General features: G+C 47.8%; 1 protein-coding gene across 1 annotated transcript; it reads left to right on the top strand.

The window, feature by feature from the left end:
• Positions 1 to 317: 317 nt before the first annotated feature.
• On the top strand, positions 318 to 18,669 carry RAB11B (RAB11B, member RAS oncogene family). Its single transcript, XM_027703436.1, has 5 exons — positions 318 to 436; positions 6,228 to 6,423; positions 8,282 to 8,475; positions 10,163 to 10,243; positions 14,222 to 18,669. Exons 1-5 carry the CDS (start codon positions 397 to 399, stop codon positions 14,365 to 14,367), a joined length of 657 nt encoding a protein of 218 aa, XP_027559237.1. The 5' UTR covers positions 318 to 396; the 3' UTR covers positions 14,368 to 18,669.
• Positions 18,670 to 18,900: the final 231 nt, after the last annotated feature.

The raw sequence follows: 18,900 nt of genomic DNA, 5'->3' as shown, positions 1-18,900 counted from the left end.
CCCCTCAAACGCAGTGACACCCCCGAGGACCCCCCGCCCCTCCCTCGGACAGAACCAACCCCCCGCCCCGCCCCGCCCCCCGGCCCCGCCCCCTCCCGCCCCGCCCCTGCCCTCCGCCAAGCCCCGCCCCCTCCCGCCCCAAGCCACGCCCCGTCTCGCAGGTTCCCGGCTCGGCCTCTCAAACCCCGCCCCCTCCCCAGCTGCCTTCCTTCGATTGGGCGGCGCCTCCCGCCAGTCAGCGGCGCGCCCGCCGCCCATTGGCCGCCGTTGATGGGTCTGGCGCGGCGCCCGCCTCCTGCGGGCTCTGGCGGGCGCTGATTGGCCCGCGCGGCAGCGCCCCCCCCCGGCAGGGCCGCGGTCGGTCCGGGCAGGCAGAGGGTCGGCGCCGCCATCGCCATGGGCACCCGCGACGACGAGTACGACTATCTGTTCAAAGGTACCCGCCGAGGGGCCGCGCCCGCGGCACCGGCACCGCGCGGGGCTCGCCCGGCACCGCGAGCCGTGTAGGTTCCGGGGCGGCCGCCGCGGCCTCTGTGCGCGGGGCGGCCTTGCGGGCCCCCGGCCGGGCCTGGCGGCGGGGAGCGGCGCGGGCCTGCCCGCCCCGCCCTGGGCCGGGCCGCGGGGATCCCCGGGGGAAACGGGGCCGGGGCGGTGCCCGCCGGGGTCGGGGGTGGCCGGAGATCGCCCGGTGTCGAGCCGCAGCTGAAAAAAACTTCAGCTTCGGTGGCGGCTCCTTGGCAGGGCCCCGCTGGGCGCCGGCCCCGCGAGCCTGGGAGCGCAGCGCGTTCATCTGGCTGTGCCCGGGGGGTGTTTTACACTCCTGTGGCCTGTCGGGCTCTCCAGGGCTGTGTGAGGGTTCCGTGCTGGCCCTCCGGGGGATCCCCCCGTGGGGTTTCTGTCCCGTGGGTGGCTCCCCAGCCCGGGCTCCTGCCCGTCCGGAGCCTCGGGCTGACCCTGTTCCCGGAGCATCCCCCAGCTCAGCCTGTGTGGCCCGAGGAGCAGCGCAGGTGGGTGTAACACTTCACCTTTCGGTTTCCCGGCCGGTTTTGCACCAGGTCTCTCCTATGGTAGAGTGGCTGAAACCTGATTTTCACCCCCAAGAGTTCGTTCTTGGTAAGGGCAGTCCTGATGGTGCCGTCGATGGGCGCTCAGGGGGCTGCGGGGGCCACTCTCTCCGTGACTGTTTCTCTGGAGTTTGATGTCTGGACACACCTGGACCCTCACAAGGGCAGCAGTGATTCCACTCTTCTTGTGGACCTAAGGAAAGAGCAAATCTGTGGGAAATATTTTATGGATGTCTTTGCCTGTTTGCTGTGTTTGTTTTACAGTCTTGAAGACAGTGAGGGGGGAAAAACCCCTTATTTTTTCTCCATCTATAAAGAAGGAGACCAACCTCCAAAAATATGCTAAACTGTCTAGGTCTAAAGTAATTTCCTTCTGAAGTCATTCCACTGTCTGTTTCCCAGGTGGTTTAATAGCCAGGAACTTGAAAGCCTAAAAATTTTACTCCTTTTTTTCTTCCTGTGAATAGCCAATTAGGTAGGGAAAACTGCATTTGTCTTTTAAAAATACTTGTGCTGCTTTGATATGTGGTTTTAATATTATCTGGAGCGAGACTTAACCCGAAGCCATTTGGTCAGGATCTGTGCTGGGCTGGTGCTGGCACACTTTGTAGCACTAAGTGAAAACTGGGGGAGAGAATTGTCCTTTTCTGTGCTGTCTTTTGGGAGGGGTCATTGTGTGGATGGTTTTTTAAGAAATAAATAATCAAGCCCAAAAAGAAACCCTTTCCTATCTACTCATCTTTTACTTCCTTCCTTTGAGACTTTTTGGGACTAGCCAAGAAATAATATAAATGGGACCAAGTGGGATGAGGCCTCTGCTGCAGGACCAACTCCCTTTCCTTTCCCTTCTGCGTCCTCCAATAGTGGAATTAAATGTCAAGGGCAATGGACACAATAGTGTCCAAGAGTTTGGTTGGCTTGTTGTTCAGCCCCCTCTTAGCTACACAAATGGATTTTGAAGTCAGTTCTGTCACTCACATGTAGTGGTCAGGGTTGGAAATAGTGGTGTAAGGAGGGTTTCAGTCTGGGAAAGTTTATTAATTTGAGGCTTGACCATTTCCCCTGCCACTATTTCTAAAGGAAATTTGGCTGCACTCTAATTTTAGCTTTTTTCATTTGCACCCGTTTAAGCAGTTTGCATCCTTGCGTTGTAATTTTATTCAAGATGACTGCAGTGGTGCTCCAAAGTCACAATTCTTATACTTTTATATAATGGAAGATCTGGAGCTGCTTGTACAGAAACTTCTGCCATTTAGAATGGATTACATTAATGAGCTTGATGAAATGTTTAAAAGGCAAAGAGCCCCATTTATTGTGAGTCTCTCTCATGGGAAATGCTGCCTCTAAATCAGTTTTTCGGGGTGAAAGTGGCCACGGAGTTGGTGGCAGCAGTTCCTGTGTGCAGCTGGTCCTGGTGTTCCCTGGTTCTCTCTGCCCATCAGTGAGAGCTCCAGGACTGACCATTCCAGCAGGGCTGGACGAGTGTTACTGGTTTATGGGGACCAGCACATGGGAGGTTTGGGGGCACTCTGGAAGTGTGAGTTTGGTATAGTCAAAGCAGCTCTGCTGAACTTGTACCTCTTTATCTTAATTCCAGATTTTCCTTTCTTTGATGTTTGTCCCGACAGTCAGAACTGCTTGTTTTGTTGATCACAACAAAATGCTGTTTGTTACCAAGTTGCCTGAGCCAACCTTTGGGGGAAGGAACCAAACTGTGTGTGCAGGGCTGGGCAGGGCAATGAAGCTGCTCAGGGGGTGTGACCCCAGCAAAGCCAGAGGTTCAGGGCTCTGCTTCCAGTTAATTTTGTAACCGGGATGGTGAAAAAGCAGGAACTTTTCAGGATGAGTTTTGAATGGGTTGGTCTGGAATTGAATTCATGACCTTCAAATAACTGTTAAAAATATCAGAAGGCTTGTACCTATTAAAATGTGATCTGCACATTAATTTTGCTCTTGAAGATTAACTATTATTGGTTTTTATTTTAAAAATTTAATTTTAAAAATTAAATTTGAGGTTGTGCAGATGTGTGCTGGCTCATCAAAAAGGCAGGGAAAAGCAGCGGTAGGAAAAAGAGCTTTCTTTTACCTTTGTGGGAATTCAGACTGCTCTGATTAGAGCCTCAGCCTAACAAAGGCTGTGCTTATTAAAAACAAATGCGTGTCCTATTAGTCACCAATATCTGGCAACCTTATGTACTTCAGATTTATCAGGAACTCTGCTTAGGTGGTCTCTGCTAGAGGGAGTCTCAATTTCCTTGATTGTTCAAAAGAATATATTCTTTTTTTTCCAGATTAATGAAGTGTTGTGTTTACAATTCTATCCTAAACTTGTTTATTTTCCCTTTCTTACTAACAATGTATTGCCCTGGATTTTGAATTCTGACTTTTGCTTGCTTTGTACCAGGATCCCGAGGTATGGGGGGGGTGTTGGGTGGTGGGACTGTGCTTTAGGTCTGTTTGTTGTGGGGCCTGGCCAGACATGGGAGGCAGAGTGAGGGTGGTGACTGGGTTGATGGATGGGTAACGTGGTGAACAATAACCCACCACTGGCACAGGGTGCTGGAGGAGGGAGAAATCAGGAAGGACTGAAGGACAGGATGTAAACAGGGTGCTGAGTGAGGCTTGTCTGTGTCCTTAGAGCCATCTGATGATGACTGCTGCTAGTTATTGGTTCAGATCACTTCCAAGATGAAACCAGTCTTCATCTTTCCATGAAGTGCATCTTTCCATCACCAGTGTGGCCCTAAGGGCCATTTGGGGAGTGAATTCGTCAGTTCTGGTGAGGTGTGTTTAGGGAGTATTGAGACTCTTAGCTCTCCTTTGGAACTTTCTTTTCTCCTGTGTCATGACCTCTGAATGTGAACAGGCAATGCTGTCTGGTGGCCTGTTCCCAAATTTAGAAACTTTCCCAAGATCTAAACACTTAGTCCAGTATGTTGAAGGTTGCTCAGCTCCCATAGAAAATTAAAGTTTGTGGGTTGTTTGCATGTGGGACTTTGAGCCTTGGCCTCTTTCTCCTGAAAGTGGAAACACTCATTTAATGCTCAAGATTGAGTATTAGCAAGAGGCACTTGGAGACTGTAGGGTAGAGAGAATGTTCTTTATTGAGCTGGGATCTGGTTGCCTTCCTTTAACTTCTCAAAAATGTTCTCCTACAAGCTCTGCTGGAACATGGGGCAGCCCTGTGAAGGGACCCTGTGATTAACCAGCCACAGGAGCGTGGGACCCCTGGAATTTTCTTCCTGTGACAGATGGAATTAATGACTGGGGAGCTGTTGATGAGGTTTATGCCCAAAACTGATAATTTTTAAATGCCAGAGGATGGGAGGTGACCAGAACCTGGAGGGGCAGCTGTGCTTTCTGCAGCTGCAAATTTGTGGGAAGGTAATTTCCTTCAGAAACAGTTGGAAACTTCAGGGGTTTTTCCCAGCTCATCTGGCTTGTGTGGTGGATGTTCTTACCTTTGGTTATGGTCAGGGCTTTGCTGTAGGATAGAGCCTACTCCAGCCAGCAGATCCCTGTGCAGGATGGGTGACCTTTGGCCTGTTCTTGGAACACCCCATGGAATTAGTGATGAAAAACTGTTTGTCTGGGAAATAAAGCTAACAGAATCCTAGAGTTAGAACTCGTAATGAAATCTTTTTTTGTCTATCTGTTCTCATACCCTAAAAAATGGTCCAGGCAGTTTGCCCAGGCAGTTTGAGCAGAGCTGGTTTGGGCTATCCCAGCTGGGGAGTTGTGCCTTCCATGATCCACTGGCTGCCCGTTCCTGCCTCTGTTGTGTTTTGCCTGTTCAGCTGTGCTCACACAATTGTCTGTCTGTGCTGTCAGGCAGATGAGATGCTGGGGGGGGCCCATCCAGAGCATTTCAACAATCCCCCCTGTAGCAGCAGAGCCAGGGTCCAGCAGCAGCCCCGGGAATGTGTTCCAGGGGTGGGGAGGCAGTGAGCTGGAGCAGGGCCCTGCCAGAGCTGCATCCTCAAACAATGGCCTGAGCAGAGAAAAGCTGTAATAACACTGAAAGACAAGTACAATCCTTGGCCCTGGGAGAATGCTGGTGAGCTCATTCTGGAAGTGTACGATGAGAAGATTCTTCTGTAATTGTGGAGGGATTGGGAATGTTTTTTGCCTGTGTCTGCTTTTCTCTAGGAAAAACAGATCATGTGAATGAGGGAGGTCAGCAAATCTGTGCTTTGAACTTAAGTAGGGAATATTCCCAAGGTTGAAGAAAGCTCCCAGAGACTGGCTGTCTTTTTTCCTTCTGCTTGAGCCAGGCCACTTGAATTCCAAAGCATGTGTGACAGAGTTTGTGGAGCCGAAGGGAGGGTGGCTCAGCTGCTTCAACCTTGTTCCTGTCAGTTGTTTCTTGCTCTTGTTGATAAGCCCCGAAGTAGAGGGAACCTCCTACCACAAGATGTAGCTTTTGTTTTCACAATTCCTTTCAGGAATGCTGGGCTTTGTGTGCTGAAGATCTCTCTGCACTAACATTTTTCTGTTAACATGGCAACACAGTGTGTGGAGGCAGAGCTTCTAGCTCATCTTTTACTTCTCACGCAGCCTACTAGAACTTGTTTTGCTGGATGAAGTTCTGCTTTGCTTTGTATCTTGCTTGTAGTATCAGATGTCTCCCATTTTCCCCTTTTTGTGGTGAACATATTTATGAATTAAATTGTTGAAATAAAACACCCTGTATGACTCCAGCAGGGACTGCAAATAATTGTTTACTTGGGTGTTTTGTGTTTTTAACAAAAATAGAGTAGGTTTATACTGCACAGAGGCTTTTGTTGGGCAGACAGGTGGCCTGTTGCCATGTCTGTAGTGTTTCTTAAAATGTGGCTTGCAGCCTTCCTCTGCCAAAGGTCGAGTGTCTGAGGGACATCTCTTATCTCTGCCTGCTGAGGTGGTTGGAGCCTCCAGAGCACCTTTGGCTTTGACAGTTGCTGTAGCAATTTCTCAGCTGAGCACTGAGCAGCTGCTACCTACAGAGCAGCTTGGGGTGGTTTTGGGGCTGAGGGAAGCAAGCTGTGAGTAGCAAAGTCTGAGGTGGTGTCCCTGTAACTCTCTCCTGTGTTTATGTGGCTGCACAGTTGCTGTGGGTGCCGCCTGCGCGGGGTCAGCGCCGGGGCGAGGAATTAATTGTGAAAATAATGTCTCTTCTTTCAGTTGTGTTGATTGGAGACTCTGGAGTTGGGAAGAGTAATCTCCTGTCACGCTTCACACGCAATGAGTTCAATCTGGAGAGTAAGAGCACCATTGGGGTGGAGTTTGCCACCAGGAGCATCCAGGTGGATGGGAAGACGATAAAAGCCCAGATCTGGGATACTGCGGGACAGGAGCGATACCGCGCCATTACCTCAGCGTGAGTACTCTGCCTTTGCTCAGAAGAATTCTAGCAGAGGTGTTGCAGATAAATTTATGGGTAGAGAATTAATGAAACGTATTTGGGACGTGTGGCAAGATCATTATGACAGACTCCAGGGTGAATCCCACTCGTAAGACAGCAAATACTTTTGTCGTGTTCCTTGGTTAATATAATGAAAGTAATTTTTAGATTCTCAAGTTACTGTTATAGAAACAAGTGATGGCTTAAATCAAAAGTGTGGGAGATTCTGTTGGAGTCTTGTGATGTGGTTTTTTGTCTGCCCTGGATGTGCTGTGTTCATCAGGTGGAGTGAGTGTCATTTTGGATGGAAGCTGGGTACTGTTGGCATCAAGTTTTGGTCCAGGCATAGTGGGTTACTGTAACACCTGTGGCGTGGGGTCTCTGCTGCCCCCTCAGTCTTGAGGTTGGTGGTATTTTTAGGACAGTCTGCAGCCACAAAGTCCCTTGAAATCTCAATAACTTTAAATTAGTCATAGCCCTGAAAATGAGGTCCATGCACACGCTGAATAGCCAGGAAGTAGGAAGGCAACTGTGATAGTGCTGACTCTGCAGCATCAGGCACATCCCTGGTTAGGACAGGGTGGTGAGAAGCTTTCACCTATGACACGTGGTGAATCCACAGAGTGTCTTAAGATATACCTCTGGGTGTACCTGTTTCTATGCAGGTAAAAGTATCTGGCAGAGGACAAAAAGCAAACCTTCTGGTCAGGCCTGGTTCTCCAGGGCATCTTCTGATCAGTGAGTTGATTTTTTGTTATGTTACAGACGTGTATCAGTTTCTAAAGGTAAAAACCTGTTTCTGAGTCATGCACAGATTGAGCCACTTTCATTAAACTCAAGGTAAGGGGAACTTTGTCAAGATAGGAGAAAACCAGGAGAACCTGGAGCCCATAGGGAGCAATCTATAGGGAAAGGGGTGCAGAACCAAAGCAGTGCAGAAGCAGATGTAAGTGGCAATTTCAAATTGCATCTTTTCCAGAACTGTTAGTGTGGTTTTCAGGATTTTTTTTGTGACCCTTGTATTGTTCTTTCTGCTGTAAAAACTGTTGCTGAGTCTGGTTCAACAACAACAGGCTTGGCTGCTGGGAACCAGTGCAGCTGCAGTCCTGTGATCCTGCCTCTCCTCTGTGCTGGCACGAGCTCCTGCTCCACACATGGCTCAGCCAGTTCTGCCTGCTCGGCCAGCAGGGACAAGGGAATGTTTTCTGCTGACTTGGTGCCCTGACTCAGTTCAACAACGTGTCAGACAGGTGCTGGTAGGATTGTGTGGAAGAGAGATATGGGCATTATAGGATTGATGACACAGTTTGGCTTGTGCAGTGCTGAGCCCTTGGCTTGTGCTGAAGTGGGCCCAAACCTGCCCTGAGGGAGCAAACTCTGTTCTTGGATTAAGTGTGGATAGTGACAATGAAGCCCAGAGTCTCCTCTTTAATTTGTAAGAGAGGCAGGAGACATTTGAAGGATCAGGAACAAATACTGACATTTTACTAAGGACTGTTTTGCTAGTAGAAGGTTGTTATGACTTCACAAAGTGTCCCAGCAGTACCAATTCTGAAGTGGTGAGTTTTCGTGCCCACTGTTTGAGCAGACTGAAAACGTCCTGGCCTCTGCAGGCTCTCCAGCATTTTGGTACATACACTGGATTTCTTTTAGAGAGAAAAAAAAGCTGCATTTGGAACTTGGTCTTGGGTTAAAAAAAACCCAACCCAACAGCAGTATTTTCATCAGCACAACTTTTTCCAAAGTGGAAACCAGCGTAGAAGAGCCAGATGCCGGGTTTGTTGGCGCGCCTGGGACCGAGCTGTCTGTAAAGGGCTGTGCCTCGTGGTTGCAGGTATTACCGGGGTGCTGTCGGGGCCCTGCTGGTCTATGACATTGCCAAACACCTCACCTACGAGAACGTGGAGCGCTGGCTGAAGGAGCTGCGGGACCACGCCGACAACAACATCGTCATCATGCTGGTGGGCAACAAGAGCGACCTGCGCCACCTCCGCGCGGTGCCCACCGACGAGGCCCGCGCCTTCGCAGGTTGGTACCCGGGCAGGGGCATCAGCAACCCGGGGGGCATGGGCCCACCTGCTTTCCAAGCTCAGCTCTCCCCTCAAGAGACCTCAAGGTTTAGGTGGGATATTAGAAAGAGGTTCTTCACCCAGTGGGTGGTTGGGTGCTGGAACAGACTCCCCAGGGAAGGAGTCACAGCACCAAGCCTGACAGAGTGCAAGAAGTGTTTGGATGATGCTCTCAGGCACGTGATGTGACTCTTGGGGATGGTCCTGTGCAGGGCCAGGAGTTGGACTTGATGGTCTTTGTGGGTTTTGACCCTAAAAAAAAAATTTAAGATTTTTTTTTTCTTTTTTTTTAGTTAAAATGACTTGTTAACTTGTGCGTGTGGTTTGGGTTTTTGTTTTTTGGTTGTTGTGTGGTTTTTTGTTTTTGTTTTTGTTTTTTTTTAAATCATTATTTTTGGTTTGGGTTTCTCTGTTGTTTTTTTAAATCTAGCAGTGGTACATGTTTTTGAGACACTGTCCTTGAGCTGGCTGATAGCTGGAGATTAAACACTTCCTCTAACGAGGCTAGAAACAGCAAAGCAACATTTAGAAGAGAAAATGCCACAATAGAAACAAAAAATACCACAACACAAAATATCTTTCCTTCCTTCCTAGAGGCCTGGTTCTGCTGAGTAGATATCAGTGTGCACAGCTGCAAATGAATGCTGAACCTTCTCCTAGATGGGCTGGTTTCTGCTCCAGAGCACTGATGCACAGAGTAGTGTCATCTTCTCCCTTCCTTACCTGTCAGAGCACTGGTCAAATAGTCTTTGGCCCCTAAAGGCCTGGGGACATTCAGCTGACTTTTGTGGGGCTGTCAAGCTTGGAGGTGGAATTTAAAAGTACAACCTTTAAAATACCTCTAGAAATATTACCAGGGCTTGCTTAAACACGCTCTCTGAAGTTTGCTGGTGAGTGAGTATCCTGTGGGTCATAAAACCACTTTAAATTTTCAGATGAATGAGAAGTGACATTTATCTAAGAGAAGCAAAACAAGTTGGTGGGTGCCCCAGATAGCCTGTTAGTTTGGTCACTTGGTTCAGCTTCTTATTTTTTGCCCCTCACTTTCTACTGTGGCTGTTTTAAATTGCTAGCGATGGTCCTGGTGCTGCTGTTTAAGTTCTATGACTGAAACATTTGTCTGTTCCTGGGGAGATGGGACAGAACCATTCTAGGTGTAAAGCTTGGGTGTCAATCACTTTCTTTTCTAATAAAAAAAAATCTTTTGCATTGTAAGAGGAAAGAAGCAAATGGACTGGGTTACAGGGGGTTATTGTGATTTGGCAGTGGGGTCTGGTTAGGAAAGTGTAGGTCTGTTGATCTTTCTGGGGTGGCAGAGGAGAGTTGTGGCTCTGTGGCAGCTGACTTGCTTTTGCCAGGGCTCTTGCTCAAGGTACTCCTGGGTGTGATCTGTAGCCAGAGGAGAATGATATTTTGTGTTGCTTGACTGAGCAAGGGCTGCAGTGGAAAATGTTCTCACACTGTGGGCAAAGGAGATGTTGCTGAAACACAGCAGCTAAATGTGTAACAAAGTGCTCCTTGTGTAACAGGGAAAAGGAAAAACAACTGTGCCCTGGCTGATTTGGCCTAAAAATAAAAACCTCAAAGTAAAGGTGAAATAAAGTGTTATTAAAGTTTTTAACTGAACAACTTTTTATTTATTACAGAAAAAAATAACTTATCTTTTATTGAAACATCTGCTCTGGATTCAACAAATGTAGAAGAAGCCTTCAAGAACATCCTTACAGGTAGGGTTTGTTGTGGATTTGGAGGAGCTCCTGAGGTGGTGGATCTTCTTCATGGGCACATTTTGCAGTTATCTGGAATGTTTTGGAAATGAATGTTGGGAATGATGGTTAGTTTCCAAGCCTTCTAATCTTACCTTTGTGTTCTGCCTCCCACTGCACACATACCTTTCTGCCCAAGGGGAAGGTTACTATCTCCTTATGTTCCATAAATTCAGGCTTTTGCCACAGCACTGTTGTAAAGGAGTAGTAGTAGTAGTTTTGTGCCTGCACAAAATCTCAGCAGTGAAGCCACAGCCATGCTGGGAAGTTAAATGTTCCAGTGTCTTCTCTTGCACCAGAGCAAACTGGTGCTTTTGTCAGACCACTGAACTCTTGTTCTCAGCTGGTGGCAAGGGTTGTAGGGGGCTGTGCACCAACAGCATCTTCTGCAGAGAAGGACCTGGGGGTCCTGGTGGGTGACAAGCTGCCCATGGGCCAGCTGTGTGTCCTGGGGCCAGGAGGGCCAGTGGGATCCTGGGATGCATCGGGAAGAGCTTTGGCAGCAGGTCAGGGAGGGGATCCTGCCCCTCTGCTCAGCCCTGGGGAGGCACATCTGCAGAACTGTGTCCAGGTTGGGGCTCCTCAGGACAAGAGAGACATGGAGCTCCTGGAGAGGGTCCGGGGGAGGCCACAAAGATGACGAGGGGTCTGGAGCACCTCCCTTGTGAGGAAAGACTGAGGGAGCTGGGCCTGGTTAGTCTGGAGAAGAGAAGGCTGAGAGGGATCCTCATCAGTCCATCCAGATATCTCCAAGAGGATGGTGCCAGACTCTTTTCAGTGCTGCCCAGTGACAGCAATGAGCATTGAGGAGCAGTGGCCATAAACTCAAACACAAGAAGTTCCACCTCAACACGAGGAAGAACTTCTTCCCATGGAGGGTGGCAGAGCACTGGAACAGCTGCACAGAGAGAATGTGGAGTCTCCCTCTCTGGAGACATTCCAAATCCACTTGGACGTGTTCCTGTGTCACCAGCTCCCCGTGACTCTGCCTTGGCAGGGATTTGGGCTGAATGATCTCCAGAGGTCCCTTCCAACCCCAATTATTCTGTGATTCTGTGAAGCTGATATTTCAAAGCAGTGTCCTGCTCTGAAAAAAGTAATTGGCAAAGAACCCTTAAAAATCTTATCTGAATAGGAAGAGGGAGATCAGACAGGTGTTGGTTTACTGCTCTATTTCTGTCCACCCCAGGAGATCTGAATCTTGTCTGTAGAGGGGACAGTTTATCTGTGTATTTGTTCTGTCTCCTGAAAAGCTCTTTAAGGTCCATACATTGAACATGAAGAGTTGACAAGATCCAATTCCTTACTAGAGCTGAATTCTGGGCCAATTAACTGTCTCTATAGTCTTGTCCCTGTACACTGTTTTGTGAAGTTGTGCTTGATCCACATGTCCCACAACATCTCAAATTGGGCATTTTCTGAGCTTTCTTTGACCAGATATCGATTTCAGTTAAACAAGAACAGGCCTTTGTTCTGGTTCTACTTGATTATGGAGCAATGTCTGGTCTATGTTGCTTATTGGATGCTGACCAAAAAAACTGGCTTTGCCTTACTTTGATTATGTATCAGTGAGAGTCTATTACTGGAAAAAAAGCTGAGCATTAATAAGGTGAATTCTGAAGGCAAGCTCTTTTGGGATCCCTTTGCAGGGGTGTGCAGGGAAGCACTACAAAGCATTGGGGTCACTAAGTCTGTTAGTAACAGAAATGTGTTGCAATTAGAGGAAGGTCATAGAATCCCAAAATTATTTGGGTTGGGAGGAACCTTAAAGCTCATCTTGTTCCAGTCCCTGTCATGGGCAGGGACACCTTCCACTAGCCCAGGTTGCTCCAAGCCCCGTCCAACCTGGCCTTGGACACTACCAGGGATGGGGCAGCCACAGCTGCTCTGGGCAACCTGTGCCAGGGCCTCCCCATCCTCACAGGGAAGGACTTCTCCCCAATCTAACCCTGCCCTGTGTCAGTGGGAAGCCATTCCCCCTTGTCCTGTCCCTCCATCCCTTGTCCAAAGTCCCTCTCCAACTCTCCTGGAGTCCCTTTAGGGACTGGAAGTTCTCAATAAGGTCTCCCGGGAGCCTACCCTTGTCTAGCCTGAACACCCCTAATTCTGACCCCAAGGTGCCCAAGAAGAGGCAGGCAGGAGAAAAAGGGTAGCCAAGCTGGTTCTGTAAGTAAAGAGCTTGACAGACTAGGAATGGGGTGTCTTTGCTGCCCAGCAAGATTTGTGTTATTAGAGCTCCTGGTGAAGCAACTGGAGAGTGAGGCAGAGCCACTGGTGCTGGAGCTGATTCACTGCTGATCTGGGACCCTTGGCTGGATCTGAGGCAACTTCCCTGGCACTTTGAGATGGTATCCATGGTTTTAGTGCTCTGAGCATAGTTCATCAGTCGCCATCCATCCTGTCTGCCCTTGCAGTGTGGTCCTGAGACTGACCCTGGGTAGAGAAGCTGGCCTGAGGCTGCTCTAGGAGAGCCCTGGTGCTGTGACAGCACTCAAGCTGAGGTCAGGCCTGAACTCAACCCCCTCTCTCTTAGCAGCTCCCAAAAGTGTTGAGATTGTCCGTGTGTGGTTCAGGACTGATTAGTCCTGAAAAGACTGTTCCTAAAGTGTTTACCTGGGGGAGAATCATCCTTCTGAGAGAGGAGAAGAAACTTGGGAAAATGTGCTGTGCAGAGCACTGAGTTGGGAACCACTGCAGCAGACTTGGAGGAGGGAAGAGGGTGGGAACAGTGGGGCAGGAGTTTCCTTACTGGCCACTAGTTTGAGATCACTAAAGACTGGAAGAAAAAACCCACAAAACACCCTAAAGAGGTGCTACCCCAAAGTGGAGGGGGCTTGGCAATGACTCAGAACAGCTTGTGTTCAAATACAGCACTGAGCAGGAAAGAAAGAGGATGTGACTGCCTCTGAGGAGCTCTCCTCATCCCTTTCAGCAAAGAGCTGTAGGCAGCCAGTGGCAAAGAGAATGGCCTTGGGTTAAAGGTTTCCATTTCAAACAACATAGATACATGCAGCTTCTTTTAAAAAAAATAAAAAATAACAAAAACCCACCACAAACCGTCCCTGTACAGTCCCCCATGATTTTTAATCCTTACTAAAGGCTCCGTGTGTTGCTGTTTTGGGGCTGTGGCTGCATGAATGCGACCATAATATTTACCACAGACTTCCAGGGAGGTACTTGCCCTTTTCCTGTTTCACAATGGAGGGAAGTTGGAACGCAGGCTTTAGTCAGTGAAATAAGTAATTTAAAAGCCTTTCAACTTATATTATTTCTGCTAACCGTGCAAGTTGAAATGGTTTGTTTCTGAAAGCTTTTAAACTGGCAGCCTCTCCTCAGCGGTTACAGCTTTGTGGGTCCGTGTGCTTTCAGGCACAGACTAATTTGAGTCAAATGAATTAATTTGGATCAGTGTGGTGTTTTATAGATCCATGTGGCTTTTTACTGTTATAAGTGGGGGAACTGCTTTGTTGCAGAGAGGAGCATTGCTGTTCTTTGGTGGTAGCAGCTTCCCAGCAGCTGAGGTGGGAAGCAGGGAAGTGTCACTGCTGCTGTGCAGGACGTTTCCCAGCATCCTGGTGACTGGCATTTCTAGAGTATGTTTCCCTTTTTTTTTTTTAATCAAAAAGAAGGTGATTCTCTGTTTAGAAATGAGCATTCCTGCTCCTTTCCCATTTAAAACCCCCTTGTTCATGGAGTCATTGAAAAAGACCAGTCTGGGAAGTGCTGTGGTGGAAGACAGTGAGGACTATTGTCTTAATAACTTACCCAGACTGAGCCGGCTTCTCCATTCCAGAGCTGGAAAAGCCAGCCAGATGTTACACATGTCACATCTGGTCAGACTAGATTCCCTGGTTAAATTTTCTCATTCTTGGGCTCTGGCATGCTCTTGGTGAGCCTGGCCCGTGCCCTGCAGGCTCTAACCCCTGTGTTCTCTGGCAGAAATCTACCGCATCGTGTCGCAGAAGCAAATCGCCGACCGGTCTGCGCACGACGAGTCTCCCGGCAACAACGTCGTCGACATCAGCGTCCCACCAACCACCGACGGACAGAAATCCAACAAACTCCAGTGCTGTCAGAACCTGTGACCTTCTGTAGATGACTCTTGTGCCCTTCACTTCGTCTGTGCTTCATTTAGAAACTTGTGTGCACTTCTTATCTCCTGTGATTCAGTGACTCCCTCCTCCCTCCTTTTGCTCCATTCCTGAATCTCCCCTCTCATATTAGAGCTTTAATTGTAGGGCTAACATCCCCCATGCCTCTGAAACCCCTTCCATGTGGTGACTTTTGGGCTTGAAATGTAGTCACTGATCTGATAGACATGTTTGTGTTGGAACATCTGCTGCTGGATATTATCCCATGGAACACTCTTCTCAAATGGGTTTGTTTTGTTTTTGTTGGGCATTTTTTTTTTGAGTTTGGTGGTTTGGGGTTTGTTTTTGTTTTTTCTTTTAGTTGTTGTTGTTTATTTTTGGGAAAGGAACCATGGCGACTTGACTCTAACAGTTGAAGAAATAACTACATTTAGGTGACAAGGTTTTTTCCTCCCATAGTCAGATATTTTTTTTTCTTGTGTTTCTGTAAACATGGGGGAGAAATTAAACTAGCTATCCTACCAAATGCTCTGTTTTCTGTCCTGATAAAGTCTCACAGTGAGGATTTTAGTGGCTGCACACACATAAGAAAGCTGTTGAAAATAACATTACTTATTCTGTAATTACCCCTAATACAGTTAGTCTGGCTGTGTAGTTTACTGTTTCCTGCTTGGGAAATCTTTCTCTATTCTTGTTTTATTTGGGAACAATGAAGTATGTCTGCATTGCTTTCTCTGCCACCATGAATGCCTGTGCAGGCTTTATGAAGTGGCTTAATATTTATTCATAGCTTATGTTAATCAGTTAACATTATTGTACAGTAAGTGCCAGCGTATTGATTTCAGAAACCTTTTGCAACCTGTATAAGTAGGCTTCTTTTGTACTGTAGGTCAGTGTCTGAAAGCAGGATCTGCTCTAGTTCCAGGGTTTTTTGCATGCTGCTTTTTCTCTAGATCTCTCCTGCCCCTGTTTGAGTGAGTGAAGCAATATTTTCATGTCACGTATATACCTGCACTTGTAAGGGTTTTGGTTGTTGTAGAGAAACACGATACTTTATACATTTTGTAAAACTTCTGCAGATCCATAGCATCTGGAATTTTCTCTTCATGATCTTTCACTATTGGCCTCTAGTAAAAATGCATATTAGGATTTCACATAATAACTACTAACCTGTTGTTTTCCTCTTACTGTTTTACTGAACTGCAGACTGTAATTCTTAAATGATTGTACTCCACTGATGTAACAGATTTGTCATCAGCAGGGCTAACTACTCTAACTCTTTGTTGTGCTGAATGGGAAGAATGTTACCACAACTCTGTGTAGTCAGTCTCTTGCTTGCTTGTGCAAATCTTCTCTGATGGCTTTTCATCACTCACTGGCTCTTGCACACTTGCATCCCCTCCGGTATCCGCTGAATGTTCTGGTGGCACAAACTGGGTGAAATGACCTAAAGGAAGAGCTGGAGACCATCTGCTGCTCCCTGAGGGCTCGTGGAGCCGTTTGCAGTGAGTTTTTGCTCTGTATTCTGAGCCTGTACCTCACTGGATGAATCCCAGCTGCATATTAGTGAGTTGATATTTCTTTTCTGATACAAAGCAAATATGAAACTGTGAATTGTGCTCGAAGGGGAAATCTGACATTCCAGTCTCAACTGTTCTGTCTGGTTACGTAATAAAATTAAGGGCGGTTAACTCTGATGGCTTTTCTTTTATAAGATTTCCAGACCAATGCCTTTAATTTTGTACTGTATACACTTGAGAGGGCTGCAGCTCACAGCACAGGATGCACATGGTGCCTGGCACTTCCACTCTTCACCTTTGTTTGGAGGATACATTCAGGGGGAAGGGGTGCCTGCTTGCAGCCTGATCCCCTTGAATGAGGATATGAATTCCTCTTTAGGCATCACAGTGCCCCATCCTAAGGGTGTCCTAGTTTGGGAAGCACTTTCAACACTTGGTATTTACATCAGTAGCATTCTGTTGAGAGAAGGTGAGAATTGGGTTGTCTCCTTTTTGGTGGTCCTAGACCAGAGTATAACATACAGTCAGTGTTTAGACAGCTGGCAGTGAGAGAATGGAAAATTCTGAAATATTGAAAATACTTCATTCAAGAACAAGTGGACACTAGTGGAGCTGGGCTCCTTAATTTTTGAACACACTTTTTATAAAGAAATTACTTGGATAGCATGAGGAGGAATTGTGCTGGTAAGAAGACTCACTAGTTCAGGGTGATGTATTAACATGCTTACTCTGCAAGTCCTGTTCTTAACATGAAGTTTCTAGAATCAGACTGGTCTGGTGTAAGAAGCTGAGAGGCAGTTTAGTCACTTCCTTGTTTCTTAAGAGATTTTCTTTAGCCTTTGACGTTGTGGAAGGCTCTAAACTTTGCCTCAGAGTCCCAGTGAAAGGTCCATGTCTAGCCCTGAGCACAGGGCTGTTCGTGCCAATAGGAAAGAGGAGAGTGGGCCAGTTCTGCCTGGTTAAACCATCTTCCTGTGCACAGCCCAGGGAAAATGCTTTTGATCTGGAGTTCCTGGTGTCTTGCTGAAGCATTGTGCATCCTCAGAAACTCAGCCACAACTCAGCCCACTTGTGGTGGAATTGCTGGAGGTGCCAAGGGGAAGACTTGGAGGAATCCTGAGGAAGCTGGAACTGCTGCAGAGCTGTCTGACATTCAGAGAAACTCTCCAGTAGCCCAGACTCCTCAACTGTGTTTTCCTGATGTGAAAATGACTGGTTACATGTAACCTCACCTGGACTGCTTCATCCTGCAGCTTTGCTGGCTCTGTGTCTCTCAGTATTACTGTCAGGAAAAGAGAAAAGGTTCCATCTCTCTTCCGTCTGCCATAAGGGATTTGAGGGAAGAATTTGGCTTATGTAAAACTCCTGATGACAGGAAAGCTGCCTGTGAAAGGAGGAATGTGTGCTCTGCTTGCTTTACTTGGATGTTGAGAATGACTTTCCTTTAAGCTATTGGAAGATAACACTACAAAGCCCTGGGTCAGTAACACAAACATCAGCCCAAGGCTCCTGCTGGTGTCTAGAACAGGTCCTTTAACACAGAACTAGGCAGGAGTGTCCTGCTGTCTCTCCTGTTAGTGATGGGAAGGATGAAGACCAAAATTCACACATAAAAGTGATTTGGTCCTGAGCACACAAACAGCTAATTGGTAAAATGAATTCCATGGGTAGACTGAATCAATCAGACCTCTTCCTGCTGAGCCAGTGCTTACAGACAGGTGAGTTGGTCTGGGATCTCCACTGAGAGTTGGAGCCTGCACGGGGCAAGGAAGTTTTGTTCACAGGGAAGTTTTAAAGCTCTGTACTTGTAAAAATCCAGTTGCAAAGTGACTGCTTGGTGCTTTGTTAAAGAGATTTTAGTGTGTGCTGTGGAGACCGTCAACATTTGGTAGGAGGAGAAGGCACTTCGGTGCCTTCTTGCCCCTGTGGCAGGTTAGTTCAGAAAGATGGTGCATCCCAGAGATGCTCTTGTTCAGGTGCTGTTCTGTGACCCTCCAATGCATGGAAGGGCTGGGGACAGACAGGGAGCTTTTGGCTGGGCATGGTAGGGGTTGATCTGTGCCTTTATTTGAATCAGTCACTTACCAAAAGCTGTTGGAAAAATGTACAGGAGGTATTTTTGCTCCCTGGTGCTTTGATCTCTGCGTTCTGTACTGCTCCAGAAGACGTGGGTGGGATCTGTTTGTGGCTGGGACTTGCCAGGGCTTGGTGATTGTTTCCCTCCCAAACATGAAGGAAGAACTTGCTTAGAGGTTCTGGACTCTGTGGAAGAAAAGAAGATCCCAATGAAGCAACTCAGTCACTTAGGGAGGCCTCTTTCCTTCATAAAAACCTAAACAAACAGTATTAAAGGTAGGGGCCTGAATTTCAACTAAGAAAAATCAGACAATTGGAGGTGAAGACTAACTGTCCTTCAAGTCACACACAGTGAGCTGGGGCTGAAGGGTGGATTCTCTTGACTTGCAGACTCTTAAATACAGTTGGAAGGTGATTCGTGGAACGTTTCCGTGGAATGACTATCTGCAGGGCTGCACTGTTTCAATAAGTCACAGCAATTCCTATTTCACACTGGTCAGATAATGCTCGGTAGTGTTGTCTGTCAGGCTTTGTAGGCTAAAAATAGCACTGGACCTTTATGCTACCCAGAGGAGAGGTTCCTTTCATTTACTTTTATCCCTGGTTCCTGTGTTAAGTGCAATTCACTTTGTAAATACACACATCCCTCGATTTTTGTGCATGGTTATGATGTATTGTGGACATAAAGATTGCCAAATCATCCCGTGTGTGCGTAAAGTTTCTGTTCCCGGACACGACTGTGGAAGAAGAAGGTGGGGATGGAATTCCGGACCTCCAGGGGCGGAGCGCCGGGTCCGGAGGGCTCTTCCCCGGGGTCTCGGCGGGGAACGGCGGAGGCGGCTCTGGGGGCTCCGGGCGGGGCCGGGGCCGAGCGGGTCCCCCGGGGCTGAGGGGGCTCGGCCGGGGGCGGGGCCTCAGCGAGGGGGCGGGG

Source organism: Neopelma chrysocephalum, unplaced genomic scaffold, assembly GCF_003984885.1.
Source record: "Neopelma chrysocephalum unplaced genomic scaffold, ASM398488v2 Primary Assembly neopelma1_227, whole genome shotgun sequence".
NCBI lineage: Eukaryota > Metazoa > Chordata > Aves > Passeriformes > Pipridae > Neopelma > Neopelma chrysocephalum.
The sequence above is the reverse complement of the archived record's forward strand: the minus strand, read 5'-3'. Positions and strand labels throughout refer to the sequence as shown.

Excerpts from the sequence above, each read along its gene's own strand:
- RAB11B (XM_027703436.1), top strand. The coding sequence starts at position 397 with ATGGGCACCCGCGACGACGAGTACGACTATCTGTTCAAAG. Across the intron at positions 437-6,227 it reads GTACGACTATCTGTTCAAAG|TTGTGTTGATTGGAGACTCT; the intron begins GTACCCGCCGAG and ends CTCTTCTTTCAG. Across the intron at positions 10,244-14,221 it reads CTTCAAGAACATCCTTACAG|AAATCTACCGCATCGTGTCG; the intron begins GTAGGGTTTGTT and ends GTTCTCTGGCAG.